General features: G+C 39.4%; 1 protein-coding gene across 1 annotated transcript; it reads right to left on the bottom strand.

The window, feature by feature from the left end:
- Positions 1-1,060: 1,060 nt before the first annotated feature.
- Positions 1,061-27,215, bottom strand: col1a1 (collagen, type I, alpha 1). Its single transcript, NM_001011005.1, is given in 51 exon segments — positions 1,061-2,452; positions 2,747-2,989; positions 3,333-3,523; positions 3,695-3,974; positions 4,313-4,420; positions 5,037-5,090; positions 5,331-5,438; positions 5,521-5,574; positions 6,347-6,454; positions 6,534-6,587; positions 7,032-7,139; positions 7,989-8,096; positions 8,258-8,419; positions 9,012-9,065; positions 9,282-9,335; positions 9,421-9,528; positions 10,075-10,128; positions 10,218-10,271; positions 11,453-11,560; positions 11,715-11,822; positions 12,443-12,541; positions 12,997-13,041; positions 13,171-13,224; positions 13,348-13,401; positions 13,521-13,574; positions 14,122-14,175; positions 14,321-14,419; positions 14,508-14,561; positions 14,679-14,777; positions 15,429-15,482; positions 16,225-16,332; positions 16,421-16,474; positions 17,267-17,365; positions 17,537-17,581; positions 17,670-17,768; positions 18,267-18,320; positions 18,669-18,713; positions 18,818-18,871; positions 19,556-19,600; positions 19,693-19,746; positions 19,843-19,896; positions 20,883-20,936; positions 21,811-21,864; positions 22,286-22,339; positions 22,436-22,480; positions 23,345-23,413; positions 23,531-23,623; positions 24,424-24,459; positions 24,563-24,594; positions 24,886-25,074; positions 27,042-27,215. Coding segments are annotated over 51 exon segments (4,350 nt in total). The 5' UTR covers positions 27,124-27,215; the 3' UTR covers positions 1,061-2,305.

Below are 27,215 nucleotides of genomic sequence, written 5' to 3'. Positions count from 1 at the left end.
AGCCAGAGATTTGTTGGCTGAATTTTAACCATCCTGTTCATTGTAACCTCAACCCCCTCCTAATGTTTGAAGATATTGATGGTCTTTTCCGGGACCTTTATTTCCATAAACCATGTGATTTTTATGTTTTGGACACCTATATTGAAACAGCAAATTTGCTGGGACCCGACAGGGCCCTATTGCTGCCAGTGCAATTGAAATTACTTTCTAAAGATGGGTTAGTATTCATTATTCTCCCTACAGTGGATGCCATTGTCTTGGTTCGTGGACCAGAATTTCAAAAACTGACCAACTCTGCAAAGCTCTTCTTTGTATCACCAGAATACAATTGCCCTTTGCCTTTTTTCCAAAGTTGTCTTTATAGGGGTAAACATAGGGAAGGCTGCCCACAGACCAGTAGTTGTAGGTAGAAAGAGATTGACACTGGAAGTACAGTATGGCACAATGGAGACAGCAGGGCAAGATGGAGAAGGCAACACTTTATATAGATCCCTGCCAACCTGTGTCCCTTCAGCCATTATTACACAACTCCCAGAAGAAGGGCTGAATGTGTGTTCCGCCACTCTGAATATGTTTATCTCTGCTACCAGGTCAGTTCATGTGCATTTGCACAAATTGCAGATTAGTTGGACACCACTGGTCCTTTCACACTTCTGGTCTGGCCAACAGCCAATGTGCCTATCGCCCTAATTGCTTCACCCCTGGGATGGAGGGGGGTGGCAGACCATCAGTCGCAGTTAAATAGAACTCTCTGTTGGCCCACCCTGGATTGTTTTAAGTTGTTTCTTCTAGTTTTACATTACCCATCTTATTTCCACAAGTACTGTAAAGTCCCATATAGACACACCACAGTGTTTTCACCTTGAACATATTTCGAACTTGCTTAAGAAATACAGATAAAAGATCATTTTTTGAATGTATAGGAGAACCATTTATTTTTTGATGTTTTTGTTTTTTTTTACTTGAACAATTTTTTTAGACCTGTAAATTTTGGTGATAAATTTCAGGATAACGCTTTGCACTATGTCAACTCTAGAGAAGGACCACCGACCACATTGACTGTTTTGGACCATGTCACATGCTTTATTTCAGCAATCAAAATAATTAAAAACATCTCAAATTATTATACAATTACAAAACAGGTACAGATCCTCGGTTTCAGTTCAAACCCCATGGTATCGCTGTCAACTTTTGGGTCGGATGAAGTTGAAGAATAGAGACAGGAAACAAAAGAGAAGGAGGGAATGAAGAGAAAGGGGCAAAGAAAGTATGGACAAATGAAGAGAGAAAGAAGCAAAACAAGAAATGGAAATGCTACCAACACAGACAAGACCTTGTAACGTATGTTCACGGGAAAGGGGGTGGGGGATTAGAGTTGAGAGAAATGGAATGAAAGGGAGCGATTTTAAATAGTAGCACCTTTAAATTCTCAAGTGTCACACTGGGACATATACATGGCAAGGAGATCCCTTCTAGTGTTGAGTTTAGCACCAATTCTTATAGCTTTGAAGTTTATATGTAGAAGCAGTGAGACGTTAGCACCAATGGAAGGGGACAAGACAGTGAGGTAGCCTCAGGAAAATAAAATAATTAATTTTCTACACTGCACAACAGAGAAAGCAATTGAAACTTTACCCTTTTCATACTGGAGAAACCTGTTATTCAATGAGCTGGGGAGACTCCAGAATAAAATGGATAAAGACCAGCTCAGAAGAAAATGGCCTTCAAAGATGATGGAAAAGTAAGTGAGATCTAACACTCACACCCAGAGGGCAAACCCAACTCTTTGATGATTCCAAAATACTCTGCACACACCTTCAATTTGATTTTTTTTTTCGTATTTATTTTTTTGCCACCTGAACAAATGAAAACAAAAAAAATAAAGGTGCATTACATGAAATGTTTTGGTTTACTCCTCTTCTTCTCTGGGGAACCTGGCTGGGGTCATTGATCCCACATTCTAGTCATTTCAAATCCAGGAACAGTATGTTTAAGTATATCCCATTCTTCTTTTTGGGCTTGTCCCATTCTGTCTTCAAGGTCCTAGGAAGGCCAATTCATGTATGCAAGGGGTGTGGCTGATCAGATTGGTGGAACTCTCCCTCCCGTGAACACAAACACATACACACACACACACATGGGCGTGGTCTGTCCTTTGAGAGATGTTCTTCAAAGCATGACTATCGGTTCGCTTTTTCGTGTAATGCTTACGGAAACAAGAAAAGTTTTAGAGATGAGAGGAACAACAATTTCAAGTCCACATGAGATAATCTCTTGTCCTGGTATTTGTGTTGTGTGTTTTGTTTTACACGAAGCAGACTGGTCCGATGTCAATTCCGAATTCCTGATCTGGGGCTCCGATATCCATGGGTGCCACATCGGTAATGGGCAGGCGTGATGTCTTTGTTGTCTTGTAATCAATTACTGTCTTGCCCCATTCTCCTGTGTGTTGCTGTGGAAGGAAAACAGAACTTTGATTAAGAGGTTGTGCAGAGTTCCCCTTTGGCTAATCCAATACTTCAGTGCACAGAACCTGTACAGTAAATTCAATAGGTTCTTTAATATATTACCTATTATTATTTTAAAATTGCTGCCTTTTTTTTTTTGATTCACATCAATCTCTTATTCAACTTACAGTTCACAACATTTTATAAATTAGAATATTATTCCAATAACTATTATCCACTAACCCTAAAGACCACTTCTCCACGATACTAAATAGCGAGCAAAATCAAGAGTCACATACCGTGCAACCATCCTCTACAACACTGTATGTGAATCGGCTGTTGCCCTCTGCTCTGATCTCGATTTCATTGGAGCCTTGCAGGAGCAGGGCCTTCTTCAGGTTGCCTGTAGCTTGGTCCATGTAAGCAACGCTGTTCTTGCAATGGTAAGTGATGTTCTGAGAGGCTTCAGTGGCCATAAGGCGCAGGAAGGTAAGTTGGATGGCAACATCAGCTGGGTCAGATCCTTCACTGCCATATTCGAACTGAGATGATAAAAATCCAAGTCAGTCATCACAGTAATCTCAGAGCATTCCATTTTTATGTCTAAGCTTATCGATTTAGTAGAGCATTTATGATAATTTCAAGCCTCCTTACTATTTAACTAATATTGTAAGATGATATTGAAACAATTATTTTGACTATTACATTTTGACACCATCCTTAGTTAGGCTTCATGTGGTTCATGTGCTACCATGTACCAAAGCAAGAAGTATACTGCTTCAACAAAAGGAAGCTTATCAGTATCCAGTGTAACCTTATCTAGAGGTGTTGTCTTGCGGTATCAGTTCATTAATTGAAAATATTTAAACTTTTCGCAATCCTTACCTGGAATCCATCACTCATTGCCTCGCCGAACCAGACATGCTTCTTCTCACGTGGGTTCTTGCTAGTGTACCAGTTCTTCTGTGCAATGCTGTTCTGGGTTGGGTATACGCAGGTCTCTCCAGTCTCCATGTTACAATAGACCTTAATGGCATCAAGGATGCAGCCTTGGTTGGGATCAATCCAGTATTCACCTGATGACAAAATGACCAAAATGCCACATTAAGAAAACTGGAGGAAATATTTTGGTTTGGTTCACTAAGCTAAAGCAAGACTATATAGAAATTATGAGGAGACTTTGAAAGGCAAAAAAGCAAGAAAATATGTGGATACACATGAATTTTTCAGTTGTTTTTACCACTTACCGCTCTTCCAGTCAGAATGGCACATCTTTAGGTCACGGCAGGTACGGGCTGGGTTCTTTCTGGTACCCTCTGGGCTTTGGATGTTTTCAATCTGTTTGCTCAGGCTCTTGAGAGTGCTGTCAACTTCGTGGTCACGGTCACGCATTACGTTGGCATCATCAGCGCGGTAGAAGCGGCCATCGTGGGATTTCTCCTGAGGTGGCTGAGGCATGAAGCTGAAGTCGAATCCACCACCTGATGCGCCAGGAGGACCAGGAGGTCCAGGAGGTCCAGGGGGACCCTAAAATGTGTAATGATTAAAATTCATATTACATTTGTCCATGTATGGAAAAGGAAAATTAATGGTAATCTACAACTTAACATAAGAGAAAGGGAGAATAAATTTGATTTTGCAAGAATTGAGGGAAAATGTCTAAAACACAGTCTCCAAGTGTGGAGCTAAGGGGGCAGAGAAGTAATGTGAGATAAAGTAGGGGTTTAGAACCCAAAATGTTGGAAAACCTCTAGTCTAACACTCATATCATTAAATAGACAGTACTGACTAATCATTGGGTTATACTGTCATGGGATGCAATATAATAATAATAAGAATCAAGAATACATAAAAAATAAACTTACAGCAGGACCAACATCACCAGTACGACCACGTGGACCAGGAGGACCAATAGGACCAGGCAGACCATTAGCGCCATCTTTACCAGGATTACCAGAAGATCCAGGGGGACCCTAAAAATTACAATTCATAAAATATGATTAGATAATGGCACACAAACATGCTGTTTGCACTAACATTAGTGCCTCCTAAGTCTGGAACATTGACAGATAAAATGTTAGATACCTAAATGAGTTTTGTATTGATATAGTGAAGTGACCAAAAATTCCATCAGCTAATTACTAATCTGATAAATTGCCTGTTTACTGTACCTAAAGGTACCTATAACTGTAAATCAGTTAAAGGTGGTTTTAGTGGGGCCCTTTAGTAACAGCTGATCAGTATTTGCATCAGGAAGAGATGTTGGATGATTTTTGTAGTAATAGTTCATTGACAGCTGTAGGGCCACAAGTATACATATTTGTACCCCACTTACATGTAAGCCCAGTCAGCTTGCAGTGCCTAATGCCCTCTCCTTCAATATACTTAGTACCTCTGCCTCAGGCATTTTTATGAAAAGTATCAATAGTCATGAAATAGTCATCATATAGGGGTTACTTACTGGGACACAGTCCTCCTTTTTCGATCTTACTAGTAACTTACTAACTGATTTATTTGTAAATGTTTCCTCTCATAAATCACACATGACTTCTGATCTATAGATTAACAAGAAAATAAAAAGTAACTTACTCTTGGACCAGCAGGACCAGAAGCACCAGATGGACCTTGTTCACCAGAGGAGCCCTGCAACAAACAAAGAGTTTACTACCAGTTTAGAGAAAGAGACAGATGGCATAGGTTATGATAGAGGGATAGCACTGCTCAAAAAGGAAACACTATATAATGAAAGGGTAATTAAGTTTGGAAAACAAAGATAAATATCCATGGGGTGATACAGTAACCAAAACCAAGTTAAGTAAAAGCAAATTAAGAGGTTCTAAGAATGAATGGTTCTCTACTAGTTTCTAAGTGGAGAATACTCACAGGGGGGCCAGGTGGTCCAGCAGGTCCGTTGAATCCTCTGTGTCCCTTCATACCTCTCTCACCTTGTTCTCCAGCTTCACCCTTGTCACCACGTGGGCCTTGAGGACCCTAATGGAGAAATATATGATTAATATATACAACTAAGAGGTATATGTTATTCCTTTATAAACAAAGAAAGAGTAATACTTACAGCGGGACCACGAGCACCAGCAACACCAGCGGGACCAGCAGGGCCAGCAGGACCCTAAAATATTGATAGAGAGAGACTTGTTATGAAATATTCTCATATTCTACATTTTCAACCTTTAAAAATTAGTTAATCTTTAGCAAGGTATTGTGTATGTGGCTAAATATAACAACAGAAGACTCACTGCAGGTTATCTGCTGCATGTTCATAAATGTATATGGTGCCATTCTGCTTTAGTAAGGCAGAGTTCCCTATAAACAATGCAGCCGTCCTTATATAGCTAACATAACGTTGCAGGCAAAATAACCAAAGTCATCAAGAGCTACTAAGAAGGGTAAAGCTGGGCATCATTAAAGTTTAAACTTTCAAGGTTAACTTATTTAATACTACAAAAACAGTAGCTCAGACGTGACAACTAATTAGGAGTTGGATTATATCCAGAAGATATAGGGAGTCCTCTGAGGCCAATGGTAGGGCAATAAATACCATTTTGCTGGACTGGGGAGAAAGACAAATTATTGTCTTCCACTGGGACTCTTCAATATATATTTCCAACATTGAAGATCAGTTATAATGTTATAAGGCATTAACAGTGAAGCAGTTAAATTATTGGAGCTAATTCTGCTTCATAGTCAGGTGGTTCACTGATTCCCATATTGGAAGTGTGTGTTAATGAAGCCAAAATAACTAATGACAAGTGGTTGAGGAGGTATAGAAAAAACCCACTGATTCAGCTATCAGATAACTTCCCTCATATTATAGGATATACACACTACAAATAGTAGATCTCTGCCTATAGGTTCAGCAACAATGTAAACAGCACACTTACAGTCTCACCACGATCTCCACTCTTTCCAGCAGGACCAACTGGGCCAGGAGCACCAGGGGCACCGGGAGCACCAGGTGGACCAGCAGGTCCACCCTCACCACGATCACCCTATAGGAGAGGAAATTGGCATGAGAGAACAATAACGAATAAAAAAAAGAATAACGTGAAATAACTTTATGGGACTTACCTTGGGTCCAGCAGCACCATCACGACCAGGAGCACCTTCACTGCCAGGAGCACCCTAAACACAGAAGTTAGTGTTACTAACTGATATTTTTGATAATTGTATTTACATTATACGCAGTAGTCTTTCAGGTTTCTCACCATTTGGAAATTATAAGCACTACATATTCAGTGTCATAAAGGCATTGAAATAACCAGTTTTACATTAGAGATCATACTGGTCTTCACAACACATAGAAAGTCTACCATCTGCATTGCCACACTCTATTGCTCTCCTGCTGCTCCTACAGCTGCCAACATGGGTGGGTAGTTATGAGTTTTAAATCAACTGGAGTAGGAGAGCCACAGGTTTTATTGCCCCAGCGCACTTATGCAACCCCCTAAACTCATAGCCTTTTCCAGAAGAAAATATATTACCACTTATAATTGCAATTGTCCCCCACATCGAAGCCAAAAATATTCCCGTGGGCATAAATTTACAAGGATTTCCCAAGTTGCTTACCTCACGACCAGCTTCACCAGGAGGTCCAGCTAAGCCTGGAGGGCCAGAAGGACCAGGTGGACCACGTTCACCACTGGGGCCAGAGGGACCTTGCTTGCCAGGTTCACCCTAAAATTGTAGAAGATAGATAATGAGAAAAAGTATAAAGTAATACAATCTAAAGTTGGGTGAGAATTATCTTCATAAATATCTTTCTGCTTTCTGTGGGATAGTGAAATCATAACTATCAACATAACCAACATAAGCGAATAAAGTATCATCCATTCCAACAATATATTTAATCTAAATGTATCTTAATGTGCCATACACTCACACTACACAACCACTGTTCTGCAGAAAGTTGGCTAGGTTTCCTTGTGCATTATCCAACCCTAAGGCCTTTGGCACATTAAACGTTTCTCCCCAAGGGTAACTCATTCTGTGTGTAAACCATTTTGTGATGAATGTTATATAATGATGAATGTAATGTAGGCCAATTCTGTAGGCCAAATGTGGGCCTAGGTCTGTATAACCAACTATATAAGTTGGTTAAGATAAATTTAAATTTTGCTAAAATGTGTTCTACTTATCCTTTGTTCATAATTGAATACTGTTGTGTTTCTATATTCTACATTCCATTTCCTCTTACTAGACATCTCAATTTGCTTAAACAGAGATAATATGATCTGTATAAACAACCCCCTGTCTTCCAAACGTTGTTGTGTCTGTCTTACTTTACAGATAAGCAGAAGTTAATTATGCAGGGGGCTTAAATGTGTCCCAACACATTAACTACTGTCTGCTTCTCCCACAATTGTTTGTAAGAACTAGGAAACTGGAAACTGAATCTAGTTTCAGTTTCTTTGTTTGCCCTGTTTAGCTTAAGAATTAAAATACATAGATTTTTGTTAATTAAAAAAAACAGGCTAAATATATGTTCAGTATATGTCCTATTCATAAGAAAAAGGGTATACGTACAACTGGTCCGGGAAGACCAGAGAAGCCTCTTTCTCCTCTCATTCCTGGAAGACCAACAGTACCGCGAGATCCAGCAACACCTTGAGGTCCAGGAATACCAGGGGCACCCTGCATTAGACAAAACCAACTGTTAAGATCTTTGTTAGAAGTTTTTAGTCCATCTTATAAGATATGATATTTTAATCCAACGGGATACAAATGAAAAAAAGAATCTTGTTGTACAGGAAACATATTTTGACACCTATATATGTTTAGAAGGTGATACTTACAGCAGGGCCATCACTACCAGGGGAGCCTTTTTCTCCAGGAGGTCCTGAGGGTCCAGCAGCACCAGGTTCACCAGGACGGCCAGCTGGGCCAGTCTCACCACGAGGTCCCTTTGCTCCTTCCTTTCCAGCAGGGCCAGATGGGCCAGGAGGTCCAGAATTGCCCTAAGAAAATATGTTGTTGGACATGAAAAATAGCCGCACAAACTTCTATGTGTTCATTGTAAGAACTTGATAGTGTGTAAGAGGCAGATGGCAATAATGATGCTTATAAGGTATTTAATGAAGGAACTCAAAGATGACATTGCACTATAATAAACCCCCAAATCAGAAATTACAGATATACATTTCGTTTTAACTTAGGTGATGATGCTACTATATGTCTGCTGATGAAAAATATTTTATTCAGTAGCTAATTCAAGGTGGGTGCTATTTTTTAAGTGAGTCAACTAGACTACTCTAGTCACCTGTACAACAATATGGCATCTCCTACAATGTAAACATGCCAAGAAATAATGCTTTAAGGGTCAAGGCTGAAGTTCCCATTTGGGCCACTTTCTTGGGGCACAATGAAGTCTAAAAATTGAAATATATACTGATTTTTAGTAGGGTTTCTTTCTTAGATACAAGCAGTCATACCTTAAAGGTACTTAATAGAAGAGAAACCCTTTCAATAACTTGGGTTTCCCTTTAGAAGACATTATGAATAACATTCCAAATTAATAATTTGGCAAGCAAACCTAAACCATTTACTTACAGCAGGGCCTGGAGGTCCAACTCTTCCAGTAGCACCAGGGAAACCAGTTGCACCCTGTAAATAGGTACATTCATTAGCCACAACTTTCTTTAATAAAAAGAGGTCAGATGTACATTTGCTATTTTGGTATAAGCTATTTTGGGGCTTCAACTTTGTCAGACAGATTGGTGCAACCCCAAAACATCACCACCCTATATTTATGCATTTACCACCCATCTATTCCAATAACCCAAAAATGTTCAAAAACTGATGAAGGGAATGTATACTTACTGGGGGTCCAGGAGCACCACGAGCACCTTTGGGTCCAGTAGCTCCAAGAGCACCCTACAAAACAAAGTAGGTGCTTAGCTTCATTATTATGAAATATGAAACAGAGAAAAAAGGGTAAATAGTCAACATGGTTACTCACAGCAGGTCCAGGAGCACCAGTGGGGCCAGCAGGGCCTGGAGGACCAGCATCACCCTTAGCACCAGCATCTCCTTGTTCTCCCTTAGCTCCAGGTTGTCCATCAGCACCCTATATGTATAGAGGAAGAAGTCTTCAGTGACCTGTACTATGCAAATGCTTTAGACTATCCTTAGTTTTAATACCACAATGTTTCCAAAATGTATATCCTGACTGGGATTTTCTATACGAATTGTGCAGTTATAAAAAAATGACCAACATAAAAAAATAAATAATCAAACAAAAGTGGTTTGTGTTTAGACTGAGGCACACAATTTACCAATTTTTAAACATTTTTATTATTATGATTTCCTTTTTTAATTATAATGATACACTGCTATAATGTTATAGGATTTTGGGGCAGTAGGTCATGAAATGCTCATATATGGGTTCTAGAGTAATATACATTTGGAAGGTAGCTTAATAACCACTAGCGTAGATCAGGTGTGTGCTTCAAGAAGATTTTTATGACTCCCAGACTACTCCAAAGCTCCACTGACCTCTGAATGACATGAATAAATGTGGGCAGGACTGGTGTAAAAAATAGGATGCCAGTGGAGTGGTGGGTAACCTAAAATATTTTGTTCAAATCAAAATGGACTGGAGAAGTATACTCACAGGGGGACCAGCAAATCCAGCAGGGCCAGGGGGGCCAGACTCTCCACGCTCACCCTATAGGAAATAAAAAAAGGAAACTTGTATTACTCATCAGGTAAAGAATGACAGAAAATGTAATAGTTGTAATACAAAAGTATACTTACAGGAGCACCACGGGCACCAGTTGGGCCAGCAGGACCAGCAGGACCAGCTTCACCCTGAAAGGAGCAAAAATGTAAGTAAGTAAAAAATCTTGGCCTGATTTCTGCGGTAAGAAAATCTGAGGTTGCAGTAGCTAAAGAGGGATAGAACATTCCTATGTGATTGCTGATTATGTTTTTTAGATTCTTGGGAATTAGTAAAACTGTGCATTTTTTTCCATGAAGCTGAAACTTTCTGAAAATGTTTAGCCATACAACAGGCTGGTTAAAGTCGAAATCAAAAGCTTTAAGGCTTAAGTGCAAAAGAAAAACTTGAAATGTTAAAATAAATATTTGCTTCATTTACAATAATACATACATACATACAATAAGGGAAACTTGGGTTTGCATTTTAAAATAGTGTTTATATAAGAGACATTTCTGTTTCCCCTGTTTTGGCTGCTCTAGACCATGTGCTTGTAAGGGGGAATTACAGGCAGCATTAGAGGCCTAGTTTCTAATTTACAGCAGAAGCTTAAATGTCTGTGCTGTAAAATGCTCTGTTTTTTAAAGTACAAAGAAAGAAAGAATGGAAATGGGGATATCTGACCGACTTCTCATCCCAGATGTGGAGACAGGGACAAAAAAGTGCAAATTGGTACAAAATAACAACACCTTGATCAGGTGCAAGCTATGTTCTATGCTTTGTGTGGGATTCAAATTGGGTGCAGACATGTGGCCACAACCATATATAAACAGGTGAATTTATTTGTGCTATATTATGTGCTAAGTGCAAAGAGGTGTATCTGGGTACGGGGGGGGGGGGGGCGGGCAGGAGTGTAGTAGAGGGCACAGTGAGGTGCTATTAATGAGCTATTTCAATATATCATTATAAAGTAAACTTTCTAGTATTTTGGGGGCCCCTACATTGAATTTGATGTGGGGCCCTGTAACATCTAGTTACCACCCCAGTTGCAAATGAGCCCTAGGGACTGTAGCTGTGGATCAAGCATAGAACCTCATATCTAAGCCAGCTTCTCCATTCCATTCCAGTAAAGAAAGGCTCTGTTTCCTTATTGTATGGCAATAACAAAACATACATTTAAATGATATCAAAAGCGAACATTTTATATCTGCTTTTGATTATTTAATGTTCCCTGGCCTCACTACAACCCTTACAATGAGACATATCTTTCTGTTGGTTCATGATAAGTGAAAGGAAGTGAGAAATATCAGGAGCATATTGTCTGCCTTCTTACCTTGTCACCAGGAGCACCACCTGGACCAGGTGGACCAATTGGACCAGTCAGACCTCTGACACCATCTTTGCCAGGTGCACCATCACTGCCTTTAACTCCTTGGTCACCCTGTTAAAAATGATATGGAGTGGGGATGGGATCAGTGGGATGCTCTTACATGATAAAACAGAAAAGTACACCTTGAAGAAACACAAGGGAGGTTTAAACATTATTAAACATTATTATTTTATGTATGAATAGTGACTAAAATGATAACACTCACTCTGTCACCCTTTGCACCAGGAAGACCACCAGCACCGCGTTCACCGGGCATTCCCTGAAGACCGGGAGGTCCTTGGCCACCAGGGGCACCAGAAGCACCAGCTTCACCCTAATAATGGAGGAAAGATTGTAAACAATAAGTATAGTTGAAGCTTCAGAAAGTCATGGTATCAAAAGCCTCATGGTATCACTTTTATCTTTTATCAGCCAAGGTATGTCAGGGTACCAATTTGCCACAGGATATACAGGTATTGAAGAACCTAATGTTTGCTTTTTTGGGTACAAACTCAAAACTCCAAACTCTTAAGTCAGTTAATCTTTTTTGTGCATTCCTAAAACTCCTATGATGGTTCAGTGGTCCATAGACCATTATGATATCCTGTGTATTCCCTAATGTTTTCCATATTGATTAAGGGGATACTGTCACTGTGTTATTTATCCTTTATGAGACTCATTTGCTGATAAGTACCTCTTTACAGAATAATGAAAAATAAATCAGTGTTCTGTGGGGCATATTTAAATATATTTAATGGAACTAATTTGTGCATCCTTTGATTCACTAATTACTAATTAACATTGCAAAGTAATAAGCCTCTCTGTATGTGCTTAATATTTTCTAATACCTCTTCCTGATCTGAAGGAGAGGGGTACTTCAATAAGATATCAATTTCATATTTTTTTTTAAATTCAACTCCCTTCTAATGGTCATCAATTAAAAAAAGAACCCACCTTAGCACCATCATTGCCAGGAGCACCATTAGAACCACGTGGTCCCTGAGGGCCAGGGGGACCTTGAGCACCACGTTCACCAGGGAAACCTCTTTCACCCTATGAAATAAAGAGATAGATAAGACCACAGTGAAAATAACAAAATAGCAGCAAACGATACGCCATGAAAAGATAGACTCAATCTATCTGAAAGTGTTGGGCTTCTAAATACTTCTGCTGCATTTCTATAGATTATATCTGTATATCTACTTATACTAAAGAATAAATATTAATTGCTCATGTAGACTAAACATCCCCAAATGATAACAAGTATCTATGTATATTTCCCATGAAAATGCTAGAGCTGATACATTTTTCTGAAGAAAATTCTATAACCTTTGATGATTTTACCATTTGAGTTAAGACTCTTCCTTTGCTATGATACTATCCTAACAATTAAGTTATCAACCTGGTCATAATACTACTCTAAATATCAAGACTCTACCTGGCTATGTAATTTTTTATAAGGCATGTAATAGAGGAAGCCAATAAAGTTAATGGAAGCTGTTGCTTACTCTTGCACCAGCAGGACCAGAAGGACCAACATCTCCAGGAACACCCTGAAAAGAGAAAAATTGTGTCAATTCAACAAACAGACAAAATCACTTGGGTCTTGGGTTTAGAGTTACATTTAAAATGCAGGTCAGGGACCCAACCCAAAATGTATCTTCTTCATTTGACTCTCTCACCTGTTCACCAGGTTTGCCACTCTCTCCAGCAGGACCTGGGGGACCAGGAAGACCCTATAAAAGAACAATTTGATTTAGAAAACATATTAAGTAATATACTCACGCATCAGTAGTGCCGGCTGATACATTGTATACAAGTGGCAGATTTTTCCATGGCTTAAGTGGACATGTACTCACTTGGAAGCCAGGACCACCAGCAGGACCTTGTTCACCTCTCTCACCAGAAGGACCCTGCAATAAAGCATAAAGATGTTTCATTGGCATTTGCTAATGTATAAACCAAAAGTGGCCAACACCTAAACACCTAACAGAGAAAAGACAACAATAAACATCTCTATAAATTTACTTACAGCAGGGCCAGGGGGACCTTGAGCTCCAGCATCACCATCTTTGCCAGGAAGACCCTGGTAAATGAGAAAATAAGAATTATTAAGAGGGGAAATCATTAATTGTTTCCTTACAAACTATGGCATGGGATAAACTCTGGGTAAAGCTAATCAAATGGGTAAATGCTACATTGTTTTGTATATGCATAGTAGATATGGACCATGAAAGTGGAGATTATATGTTGGCCACATTGGACCAGCTTTTTGATAACAGCTTATCAGGCTATCTAGGACTAATTCACTAAGGAAATCTGTTCAGAAACCCAACTTCTTAAGCTCTTCTTGAAAAATAAGAAGTCATGCTCAGGAAAGGTTCTGGCGATAATATTTCTCTTGGGTTCTAAAACATTTGTTAGCAAAGCAAAGTTTTATATAATAACACTGTCTTTTAACTAAGTCTTTGATTGGGCCTTCTTGCGAGTCTTACCATATAGACTTCCTTTTAAAACCTCCTTCTTTCCTATTCTGACTGGGCACATACCAATGCAGGATCAAAGTCTGCTCTTTAGGCCCAGATAATTTGGGTAACATTTGACATGCATAGGCCATATATTTGGGTACTTACAACAGCACCAGGAGGACCAGCAACACCTCTCTCACCAGACTTTCCAGGTTCACCCTGCAGGGAGAGAAAAGTCAAGTTTTATTCTGAAATATACCAAGAGCACAACCACATTTTACTTGATTTCTTTACTAGGATAAATTAACTTTAATGCTAGAGTTTTTAAGTCATGTAGCAAATTTGTGTACAAATAAATACTTACAGCAGCTCCTTTAGGTCCAGGGAATCCCATTACTCCAGACTGGCCTCTAGCACCTGGTGGTCCAGGAGGTCCAGGACGGCCATCTTGACCAGGGGCACCCTGGGTGGTGAAAGATAATAATTCAGAACCACTAATATGTTAAACATGTAAATGATAACATTTATGATGGAAATTAATGGCAACTTACAGCAGGTCCAGTTTTGCCATCAGGACCAGGGCTGCCAGGGCTACCAGTCAGACCCTACATGGAAGGACAAAAAGAAAGAACTCATCATACCAAACCTCACAGGTGAACTATAGAATAGCAAGATTATTTTATATACAAGATCAGCTATATGGTTTTGGAGATCCTTCTCACCTTAGCACCGGGAAGACCAGGTTCACCAGGGCGTCCAGATTCACCAGGAGATCCTTTAGCACCAGCAGGGCCAACGGGACCACGTTCACCAGGACCACCCTGATAAAAGACAATCAGTGTATTAAGTAAGGCAGAAAGGTTACGAAAACTCAATGACCCCACTGGTTCTCGCTATATATTAAGCCAATATGTATTTATACAATACATAAAAATTCATAATGTACTAGAATCTGCCATTAAGTCCACACTATTGTGGTAAAAGCATAAAACTCCATTACAGGTGACAATATGTCCCATAAAGTGGGCCTTACAGGGAATGAGACCTATGCATTAACATCACTGATGATGACCCAGGTCAAGTGATTGTCCTGACATATTGGGGGCTGTGGCTTTTTAATTGCTCTTTTATAACTCTGTCCCTGATGAGTGAGACATAGTCTGTGATGGTACTAATTTGTATTGCTATCCTTATGGAGAGAGATGATCTGTGATGTCATATAGTTCTCTAATCATACTGGGTGAGGCAGAAATTGTGATGTCATTTATATAGAAGCCCTGCTAATTAAGTAATGGTCAGTGATATAATTTACCTATAGGATACTCTACACCTGCTGAGTGAAGTAGAGTCAGCGATGTCATTTATATTTTTGCTATTCTGGCCCTGCTGAATGAGGCACCATCTATGATGTCATTTAGTTACATGTTAACGTCATGTCAAATGAATTGAAAATATATTGATATCAGTCTCACCTTAGGTCCAGAGGCACCATCAGATCCAGGGAAACCACGGCTGCCAGGGGCACCCTGTACAAAAATAAGCAAAATATTGTAAAATTAATAGGAGCAATAGAGAAGATGGGACAGGGTATGGAAATGATGGGAAAAGAATAACAAGTGTCTTTTATAGAAGATCTTATAACCAGGGCCATAGGCTGCATCTGGGCATAGAATAAGGTCCCTACAGTCCTAGCATAAATGCGGATTTTATTTTTATGTGGTGCTCCATGTTGAAGGTGAAGTACAATGGACTAAGGCCTTGATTGTAGATTTATGGCAATATTTGTATACTGCCTATAATATTACTTTTTTACAGCCACTTTAATATTATTATATTTATTTATAGTAACAATTTTATAGTCACACTCGTTTATGCTTTTCAGGTTTTTCTATTGCTTTCACATTTAGTTTTGCAATTAGTCAGAACCTTACCATATGGATAAAAAAGATATTATTCTGACAAGACTACCAATACTTTTCAGGTCTGGGTTTCATTAAAATGACCACAGACACTTATAGTATACATATGTGCTAGGTACATCTATAAAAGAAATAGGAAAAAAGAAACTCAGAACTAGTTGGAGGAAAAAGGTAGACAAATGTGGACAATATTAAGAAGACATTAAGGTGGCAATATTATTTTTTAAACATAGAAGACCTTCATTAAATTTGAGCCTGCCAGCCTGTGTATTTGTGCTTTGGTCATGATTTGGTTCTGGAAATGCCTTTTGAGGGACTTATGCTTGAAATGCTAGTTTGAGATACTTACACGTTCACCAGCAGGTCCGGGAGGTCCAGCAGGTCCAGGCTCACCACGGGATCCTCTCTTTCCTTCTTCACCAGAAGGTCCTGGGGGGCCTTGAACACCAGCTGGGCCCTGTGGGATAACAGGTGGGTAAGTGACAATGCTGGTCTTTCATAATTTGTTTAGAATTGATTCTGAGAGTATATAGAATTTTACTTACAGATTCTCCCTTGGCACCAGGCTCACCCTTGTTTCCTTGAGCACCAGGTTCACCCTAGAAAGGAACAAATTATATATTATATTTAGGCAATTCTTATAAATGGGTTCCACCATCTTTAGGGTTATCTATCGATTCTCTAGTAAATGTAAATCCCTTATAGTGTGCTTTAATTTCCAGTGTTCATACAACAGAAGAAAGGGCTTAGCAGGTAAGTGAGTGATTTTGAAGCAGCAGTGTTGGACTGGGCCTCCCAGGGCCTACTATAATACCTGACCTCCAGGGCCCATAAACTAGATGTAGACACTGTTAAATGTTATTGGTGTTATATAGGCCTGTTATAGAAATAAGAAAGAGCTGTTGGCAATTGCACTTGTTGGTGCCCACAAGGGCATTGGGCCACCATCTGGTGCTCTGGCAGGCCAGTCCTACCCTCTAAATCACACAAGTCAAAGTTTTTATTACTGTGCCAATTCCTGTTTGTCGATTTGACTTTAAGACAGCATATTTTAGGGCAAACTATGTGCAGATTTATAAGGTTTATATGTGGCAGTCAGGCTATCTTTTTTGGATTATCCAGGTAAAAATATATTTTGGATTAGTATTTGTAAAACTAAGATATAGCTTTTTAAAAAACAAAGATAAAGAAAAGGACAGGTACCCACTGTGTCTGGATGATTGTGTGTATCAAAATAAGCATCATGAGTTTCTTATTAAGATAAAGTGCTAGATGCATCAGATGATACACTGAAGGCCACCTTTAGGATCCCCATAAGAACTGTATGTTAGTAATTCTGTTGAGGTAGAATTTACACAAATAATTTACAGATCACATCCATGGATACTTACATTGTTACCCTTGGGGCCAGGAGCACCTCCAGGGCCTTGAGGTCCAGGAGCACCACGAGCACCTGGGAAGCCAGGAGCACCAGCAATACCAGGAGCGCCCTGTTGGTGGTAAAGTGAATCAAGTTATCAGTGGTGGCAAGAGGCATTCAGGATTATAGACTATAATGAGGACATCTAGTGTCAAAAAGTCAAAACTACCATTACACAAATAAAATGGTGTTATTATAGGGAAACAAAGAAGTACAACATCAAACAATGTGGAATACTTACAGTGGCACCCTTAGCACCAGCTTGACCATCACTACCAGGGTTTCCCTGTTGTGAAAAAAAAACATCATTTAGTGGTATTGCCCAGATAATGGTTTAAGTGGCACAGGTGAGAATGACAGGCTTTTAAACTTACAGAAGGACCAGCAGCACCAGCTTGACCAGGGGCACCAGGTTCACCACGACCACCTTGGGGACCATCAGGACCACGAGACCCTTGGGGACCAGCATCACCCTGTTGGAGTGAATAAAAGTGAGTTTAGAGGTAGCCATTGTGTATCCTATTGTAAGTACAAAGATAATAAGGCCTTTTAACAATGAGTAAGGGTACAAATTTCCCAGTAATCAACATAAATTCTTTTTTGGGATGGGGCACTAAAATGGGTGTCCATGCTGTTCAGATTAGGTCTCCATGATTGGCATGAATATAAAATGCCTCGCTACAACAGTCAACACAATATTTCATATCAATTAATTCTATACCCAAATCTTCGATCACTTTATCTGGGTTTTGCCAGAATGAAGAAACCCTGTGGTTGAACAATCTTTCCCTTGTATAGCATGTGCTAGATCCCTAACTGTATGGGAAATCATTATCTACAATACGACAGACAGTAGTAGCTTCCCTGATATCCAGGGGAGCGATATAAAACACTAACCTCGGCTAGCACCCAGTTTTACTTGCTTTTGTGGGAAGCACCAATTTTTTAAATATAAATTTATAAAATCTTACCTTGGGACCAACACCTCCTGGAAAGCCAGGGGGTCCAGCTGGGCCAGTGGGACCCTAGATGAGGAAAAAAAAGGAGAAATGTGTAAACAAAATCTTATTATGTGTTTTGCACCTGTTCTACACTTCATGATCATGATGAAGAACCATCTAGGTTAACCTGATTAACTCAGCAGACAATTGAAGACATTAGTATAACAATAGTAATTGCTAAAAGGAGCCGTATTAGGGGCATTGTGGGGAACCTGACTCATATGTATCTGTAAACAAATCCATCCTCCAAAGGTTTTTGGTCATGGGTGGAGAGCCTTTAGAATATGTAGCTGAGAGGCCCAGTAACTTGCTATTGTGGCACGAGCTCAAAATGTCCCTTTCTGTGTGCAATTGTGGATCTTTTATACTTACATTGGGGCCAGCACCACCAGGAGCACCATCGTTACCACGTGCACCCTAAAAGGAGAAGAGTCAATCAGTATTTGTAGGGTACATAGCAGGCTTGCTTCTCCGAAGGTCACTCAAAATTGCTTAAAAGGTCTTTTAGGAAGTGTACTCACAGCAGGGCCAGATGGACCAGGACGACCTCTCTCACCAGGGAGACCACGAGGACCCTAAAAAAGGAGGTTTGAATACTGAGTAACAGTAAACTTTGAGGACTTATAAATATAAATTAAATATTCAGTTGCAGTGCTGTGTCTGTTTTGTTTGGCCTAGCTTTTACACCTTTTTGACCCGCTTTCACCATTCATTTATGTTCTTTATTATAATATTTATGCATATAGGGTGGTGCAGCATGCGGGCTGGGCTGTATGTTGTTTTTTGTGTCAGTTCATGAATATGGGGCTTTTAGTCATGCATGTTAGACTGTATGCACTTTATACTTACAGGGCTCTGTAACATTCAAGTATGCTGTTATCTATACCATCCATGCACCTTATAATCTATATATTTACATCTTTACTGTGCAGAGGACATCTGCTTTATACATTAGTGTCCTCTTATTCTTGATTATGTACATATTTACATTTTTTATCAACTTAACTCTGAACCTAAAGCTTGCATCTCCTTTTCTGTTATGTCAATGCACTACACTTAAGCAAGGTGTGTATAAGTGTTTTCTTAGATATCAGCTCCTTATGAAGAAGGTAGCTTTAATTTGGTGGGCCTACGTTTGTTACTCTACCTTATACAATACAGATTTAGCCAATATTTTATACAGTCTGTACATAGTTAAAATGCTTTATAAATGCTTAGTAAACTTGGAGGAAGCAAAAGGAAGAGTGTTGTGTACTTACCACTTGCCCAGGAGCGCCATTCTCACCAGGGGAACCAGGCTCACCCTATCAAAGACAGAGACAAATTATGAGCAAAAGGTTTAGGATATTAAGTGATTGGGCATCATAGCTAAAGTACTTCTCTATAAAATACATACCTTAGGACCAGCAGGACCAGAGTCACCCTTTGCACCATCAAGACCGTTGAAGCCCTGGGGGAGAGCAGATGGAGAGGAATAGCAATGAGACATTGATGCTTTGTAATCAGAGGTTCAATACCAGTGAAAGTCATGCTGCATGCCACTCACTCTGTGGCCCTTCATGCCTGGAAGACCAGCTGTTCCTGGAAGACCACGGGCACCCTGAAAAAAAAGCAAAATAATACTGAAATGTTAGGAACATTCAATGATGTGCAAAAAACATAACAGATCTCTACAATGATGATCAATTGCTCAAACATATAAAAAAAAGGTGGTCCCATTTAATACCAAGGGGTAAATTTGCACCAGTACAGTGCCCATACCAACAATTAGCTTTTATCAGTCTACTGCTAGTAGATCTTGAATGCTGATTGGTTAGTATGAGCAACTTAACTGGGCAAATTCAACCTGCGTTAGTATGTGAGCGTACCAGTCACTTTCACTGTAAATGCTGTTTAAATGATTAAGATAGGGAGTGCATTATGCACACATTGAATGTGTGGAGGATGCATAAGGGTGAAGGCACATGGAGCTACTAGTAGCAGCTACTTGACACAGCTACAAGAATAGACAATGCTGATAATTACTGATAATTGTCTCTACATGTGTTTTAGCACATAGGCAATTCCCAGTATTGTCTATGGCAGGGTATTTTCTGGTATTTAGCAGCCGTGACAAGTAGCTGCTACTAGTAGCTCTGTGTGTCTTCACCCTAAGTGAACACAAGCTCCTTAAACACATTGAGAAATCACAGCAGGCAGGGGCTATAAAAATACAGGCAGTGACTTCTATAAGAGCTTGAGCACAGTAGAGCACAGTAGAGCACAGTAGCTCTAAATCTGTAGGGTGACTCAGGGAGGCCTAAGTTCAGATGCCATATCAGCTACCAAATCAACCAGCATCTTGTAGTTTGGACCATCTTGTGTGCTTCTCTATCTCTGTATGCTTAGGGTAGCAACCTCAAATTGTTAGCTCTTTGGCTCTCTGTGCTACAATAATTATGTGCATTTAGTTATTAGCTGTGGTAATGATTATAATAACTTTATTTTGGGAGCTATCTGGAACACTGTGAAAAGTCCTTGGTCCTTGGACATAGATAATAGCAAAATGAATAATGAATGTCAGAATAAACTGTTCTGCTTTCTTACCTGGGGTCCTGGGGGTCCACGCTCACCGGGGCGGCCTGGTTTGCCAGCTTCACCCTTTTATTGAAATGAGATGGGAAATATAAATTACCATTGTTTTCAGGTTTGCGAAATGTATTAAAATTCAATACCAGCACTGTGTAAAGGACATATGCTCACATATCCCTGTTCTACCTAAAATTGCTATTATATATATATATATATAAGATTATAAGGATTAAGAATATACAGCAATAATAGGTATTAACTGATTATGAAAAGTTGATCTTGTTTCTATCTGTGACCTTAAGCTGAAGGTGCGTAGGGGCATCTTAAGTAATTTTTTAAGGAACCATTGTTTGTGAACAAGTGACCAACTTATTTCAGGGTTCCAGTACTGTTGGCCGGTATGCTTGAAATTACATTTTTTGTTGGACTTGGTTGTAGTCTATATTACTCTTTAAAGGCTGAACTGTTTCAATATTTGCCAGGACTCGACTTGTTTTGGCATTGGGTGGCAGTGGGCAATACATTGTCAGCCTCACCTTTACAAAACCATGAAAAATGGCCCAGGCAGAGGTGTTTTTTTTTTTAATATTTGTAACTGTCTGGTATCTTATCTCTAGGAAAAGGTTGACAGGGAAATTTACTTAGCATCTGTTTTGATCTCATGGGATTTGTTTTGTGACAATATTGGCTGGGGATGAATAGCTTCCAAAAGAATATTATTTATTTATGCAGTAGTTTGTTTTTATGTGCAGTCGTCTTACGTGTACATACTAGCAGTGCTAACACAAGTGCCCATGGAAGGTATCTGCACTAACTTTCTGAGGGCTATTGCAAAATGGTAGCATTTAGTTACAACATACATTGGTCTACAAAAGAAATCTGGTATGTGGATAATCTTATGTGGTGTATAAATATGGTATCATTAATTCTGTTGCATGCTTACATCTTCACCGTTCTTTCCTGGAGGTCCTGCTGGGCCACGGGGTCCCATTGCACCCTATAAAAAAATACATTCTTTAGTAAGTCATTGTCAGCTACTACCCTCACAGTGTATTGTACTGATATAGAGAACTGGTTCAGAGATTTATACTGGCAAAAAAAATGTCATATTATATCCATTTAACTATAATAAATAGGAATAATAATGAATATAGGGTCATCCCTTAGAATTCAAAATGTACTCTTTTAGGAAAAATATTTAAGCCAACAGAAGTATTGGATGATGATACTGAAATTATTTGTTGAAATAAGCCAGTTAGTGCTTTGGCTGCAATGTTGGGAGTGCTAAGTACAATTTGTATATTAGGCTACTTTTGGCATTTGCATTTTCTATGTAACATATACTTACAAACACCCTACAATGTAAAGGAAAAGTGAAACAGGCCCCCAAGAGACAAGTAAAAAAAGAAAATACTTACAGAAGAACCGGGTTCACCAGGTTCACCAGGGGGTCCTTGGAAACCTTGGGGTCCCTGGAAGATAAAAGGTTACATGATCAGTTCATTCTACATGTCCTTTAGTATAGTAAGCCAATTAAAAAAGAGTAATATCTTAATAAGGGTACTTACAGGTGATCCAGATGGGCCAGGAGGACCGCGGGGACCCATTGGGCCCTAGAAGAAAAGAGACCCATTAGTGTAAGTAACACTAATGATAACTGATATCAAAACCTTTTACATTGTAGTTTTTGCAACTGTTACATAGGCGTAACCAGCTGCCTCCATGTGAACTACAATTACTTTGCTTGTCTTCTGACTTTGCTTTGGGGTTATAACCAAAGAAACTGTAACCCCTAATTATATAAAATGATCTGTTCCTTCCTGAAGACAACAACTTAATAGTACAAAAGGATTTATATCTGCCATCTTTACTGTTTGAGTAAATTAAAAACCTTACAGATTCCATGAATGACAAAGAGGATAAAAAGGATAAAGAGTTTCCAAAACTGTGGCCTTAGCCCCCAAAGGTAGGCTCAAAGCAGCTGAGAATGGGAACCAATCTGGTTTTTGGCGCATTCTCATTTGGTGTTTTGAATATTGCAGATCGTGGCAACTGTATCGTATGTGCAGTCTTATTATGAACTAAGGGAGCCACAAAAAGGGACTTGAAGACCTCTTCAGAGTGTCAAGCATGGAGATACTAGTTTATGTTTCATCATAAATATATCATATCTAAGTTGAAATGAGCTACAGAGGAGATGTGGTATCAGAATATGTTCATAACTTATTGGTTTGGAGACTTAATAAAATAAACTTTCTTCTCCACCACCTCATGAGTTTCATACAACCATTAAATCAACAGCATCGTTTTACAACTATTTGACTATTCAACTTATCCACCACTTGTTCTTTGTAACTAAATGTGCTGCAGCCTGTTAGTCTTCATGCATTAGTACCTGGGCTTCATGTCTAGGTTTTTATAGTTCCGTATGGCCTGGGTGGGATTAGCTATGTGAATGGGCAAATATTTAAACTCACCATGGGACCAGGCATTGAAACACCAGCAGATTTCTCATCATAACCATAAGACATTTGAGGAGCAAAGTTCTGCAAAGAAAGAGAGAAGGAATGAACATTGCAATTTGATTTCATGCATGTTTTCACAGTCATGGCCTTGTTACACTAGAATTATTATATGATAATAAACTCCAAAGGAACACGTACTCCGCCAAGGCCAGGTGGGCCAGGAGGGCCTGGAGGTCCAGGAATTCCAGGCTGTCCGGGAATGCCATCTCTGCCAGGTGGGCCAGCAGGTCCCTGTAGAGAAAACATACTTTTAAGAAAGAAGTTTTTTGAAGATTTTTCTTTGAAAACCATTAAAATAAATCCATGCATAGCACACATTAATTTGATTAACTGTTAGCTGGTAACCAAAACATTTCAGGAAGCAGAACATAAGACAATAGGCCAATGTCCAAAGCTCCTTTCAACAGTAAAACATGAAGGCCCAGAAGCACCCTACTTGATCCTTTCTTTATTTATCACTAGTCTGTGCCAAACTTGCTACCCTCAACCTGAGGTTGAACTGCAACTTCCACCATCTCTAAAAGCCAGTGCTGTCTTATAGATACTTGGGTTTTGGTTGTGGAAGAGCCATATGTTAGACAACTCTTAACTACTTGCTTAAATTATCATTAGGAAAACACGTGTCTTAAGTAAAGCTGACCCATTTGCAAATAACAGAATATTCTATTTTTTCAGTCATATACAGATGCAGCAAACTTTTAGGCAATTCACCTATGGCATGCATTGGCAAGTTAACAAACACATGGCATTTATCATATCAAAGAGAGTGGATGGCAGCATTAGAATCCAGTGATAGGACTATATTCTTTTTTATATAGACATTGTAGATTCTACATTTGGTGGTACTGAAAATGTTATATACCCAAAGCATCATTTTAACAGAAATTCAAGGTTTCTGGGCCACAACTAAAGATCAGCAAGTCTTCAAAATACATTATTATGGTGCAGATGACATTACAATCTCAAGAACACCTTTAGCTACACAGTACAATGAAGCACATATGTGTAGAAGCCCAAACTAGATCACTTACTCTGTCTCCCCTGGGACCAATATCTCCCTTGGGGCCCTGTGAAAAGGCAAGAAAGCAAGGTTAATGTAAGAGATGAGGATACTGGCAAAACCCCTCATATCTACCACCTTAAAGGAATATTTCTTCATACGCTCCTCACCTCTACTCCAGTGACTTCGGAAAACTGAGCATCTAAATTGATAAACAGAAATGTGTTAATGATGCCTGAACAATAGTTTACTTTTGTTACTGCAGCAAACAAGGGAGCAGCCTAATAGGTGAAACATGTTATTTTTACTATAGGTTCCCATCTCTGTTATGTTAATGATATCATAATAAAGCAACGGACATTGCTAGTACATTTATGTATATAAAAGGAATTGCTACCATAGTGACCTATGATGGTGTGATCAGTCGGAGGGGTGCCTACTCTGCACAGTATCCCCTCAACAACCCAATTTAATGATCCATGTCTCTCCTTACCATTGCCAATGCACATGGGACAGCATTCGCCCTGTACCATTTTAGGGTCGGGGCAGTCTGCATCTTCACAGATCACTTCGTCGCAAAGGATGTTTCCATTGTCGCACACGCAGATCTGGCACTCCTCGGGTTTCCATACATCTTTGTTGTTATACCTGATACCATGTTGAACGCAGTCGTAATCTTGAACTGGGCAGAAAAATAACAAAAGAGAGTCAGCGGCGGAACTGGAGCAATAAAATATGTAATCAGTACCTTTGACAATGTATTAATTAGTGTGAGAAATGAAGGTGACTTAAGAGCATTTTAAGGCCTGAACACATATAAAACAAATGACTATGTCCATATAAGATTTGCATTAATGTAGAGGTCTGTGGATTCCTAGCTGGAATTATTATATGATCTCTGTTTGTTTAGCTGATACATTCATTGTTTGAAAAAACTACAAAAGGGTTAATTGCTTAAAGAACATCCACAGCTGCTTTTTCCAGTTTCGATCAACATCTGGTTTAAAAGAAAAAAAAAAAGCAGAGGGGAGAGGGAGATCATCTGGTTCCCATCAGTGACAAGGGAAAAAGCTGCCAAAATCCTTAAAGAGGGAGGGGAGAAGAACAAAAAAAAAGCAAAATATTTTGGAACTTAATGTGCAAGGGTTTCCAGGCCAGCGTCTATTCCAAGTGAATGTTCATCATAAATGTTTCTTCAAGAGGGACAAAAGGGGAAAGCAGAAGGGATGTGGAGGGCAGGGTAGAGGAGGAAAAGGAATTTGAGAAGGTGAAAATGTTCTAGGTGGGAGTGAAAGCTGGTGGTGCAGTGCTGGGGAGGAGGAGGAGATGGTGGAGGGAAGAGGAGGGTCTCTGCTCCTGGAGGTGTTCAAGATGAAACTTGCCCAGGTACTAGTGGAATGCTAAGGTAGAAAGATTCTTCATTCAAAGAACATCTCTTGATTGTGCCACCAGCCACAAATATAGCCTTTAGCAATGGCAACAAAAAGGAGGAAAGAAATAAGAAACAGAATTCTTAAATACTTGGGTTGCTGGGAAAAAAACTTTTACATTCGCTTATGAAAAAAATATTTTTTTTAGGAATCCTTTTTATAAAAAATATTCTATAGATGTTTGATTGAAAGTGTTACTTTAATTGCACAGTTCTGCCATATTAAGCCATTAAAATAACTAAAAGACAATAGGTACTATTAGCCACACCCATACACTTTACTGCTATATCACAATGTGCCACAAGATGGAGACAGCAGGCTTATGGAATACAGTTAGGACAAAACACAGTTGGAAAAAAAGCATTTTCCTATAAACCGTTTAGATTTTCTACTGTAATGTAAAATAAATTGTAACTAATTAATTAACTATAATTGCTTAACCTAATAGCTTTAGTTAGAGCTTGTGAGCTTTGCAACATAACTGCATGTCCATTAGTTGCCACCAGGTGGCAGTGATGTAGAGCTCAAATGGACCAATATGTTAAGTTAGCATCCCAAAGCTTGGAGTTCACAAGTTATGTCTAGACATTTTTTTTGTATCTGGAAGTTCTGAAACATTTCCCCTATGAATCACCACTTAGTATTTTATTATCCAACACCCTCCCCCTAGCCACCCCCACCTGATGGCTTTAGCAGATTGTAATGAAATCCACATGAACGGCTATGTTGCTGCACCCACTGTAACCAGAGTTTCCCAATACAACAATGAGATAATGGGGTTTAGGGAAGACAGCCAGATATAAATGATACATGATGGGAAGTGGGGCTGTTTTGGGGGAGGGGGTTATGCATCTCATCCCTCTTTCTCAACATCCCCTTCGAACATTATCCTTATCCTCACCCAAGCCTATAGGATAACATTCTGCAGTACTAACCATCCTAATTAATCCACACGAACTGCATATACAACTAATGCAACACTGATGCTTAACCCTAATATTTATCATCAACAATCAGTCTATACAGGTGCTTGGAGCCATCCTAGTCCCAAAGCCATCAAGAACATTTGCTTTTGCTAGCACATGCTTTATAGAAGACCCAGTCTATGCCTTAAGCATTAGGCCAATTTAGAAGAGCTGGCCATGTCACCCAGGTAGGGCTAAGCTGAGTTGTGCAAATAGAATTGGGCTTAGGTGACAATAGAATAGGTTCTACATACCGTCATCTTCTCCTTGACATCTTGCTACTAGGATTGTTGCTGCTATAAGTAGCAGGGTCCGTGTATCCACAAAGCTGAACATGTCTAAATAGACATGTAGACTCTCTGTGGTCCTTTCTGGTTTCTTCTCAGTTCCTAGTCATACAGGGGTAGGTTTAGTGGTATATCTCCCAG

This window comes from Xenopus tropicalis, chromosome 10 (genome assembly GCF_000004195.4).
Source record: "Xenopus tropicalis strain Nigerian chromosome 10, UCB_Xtro_10.0, whole genome shotgun sequence".
NCBI lineage: Eukaryota > Metazoa > Chordata > Amphibia > Anura > Pipidae > Xenopus > Xenopus tropicalis.
Note: the sequence above shows the minus strand (reverse complement) of the source record. Positions and strands in the feature narration are given on the sequence as shown.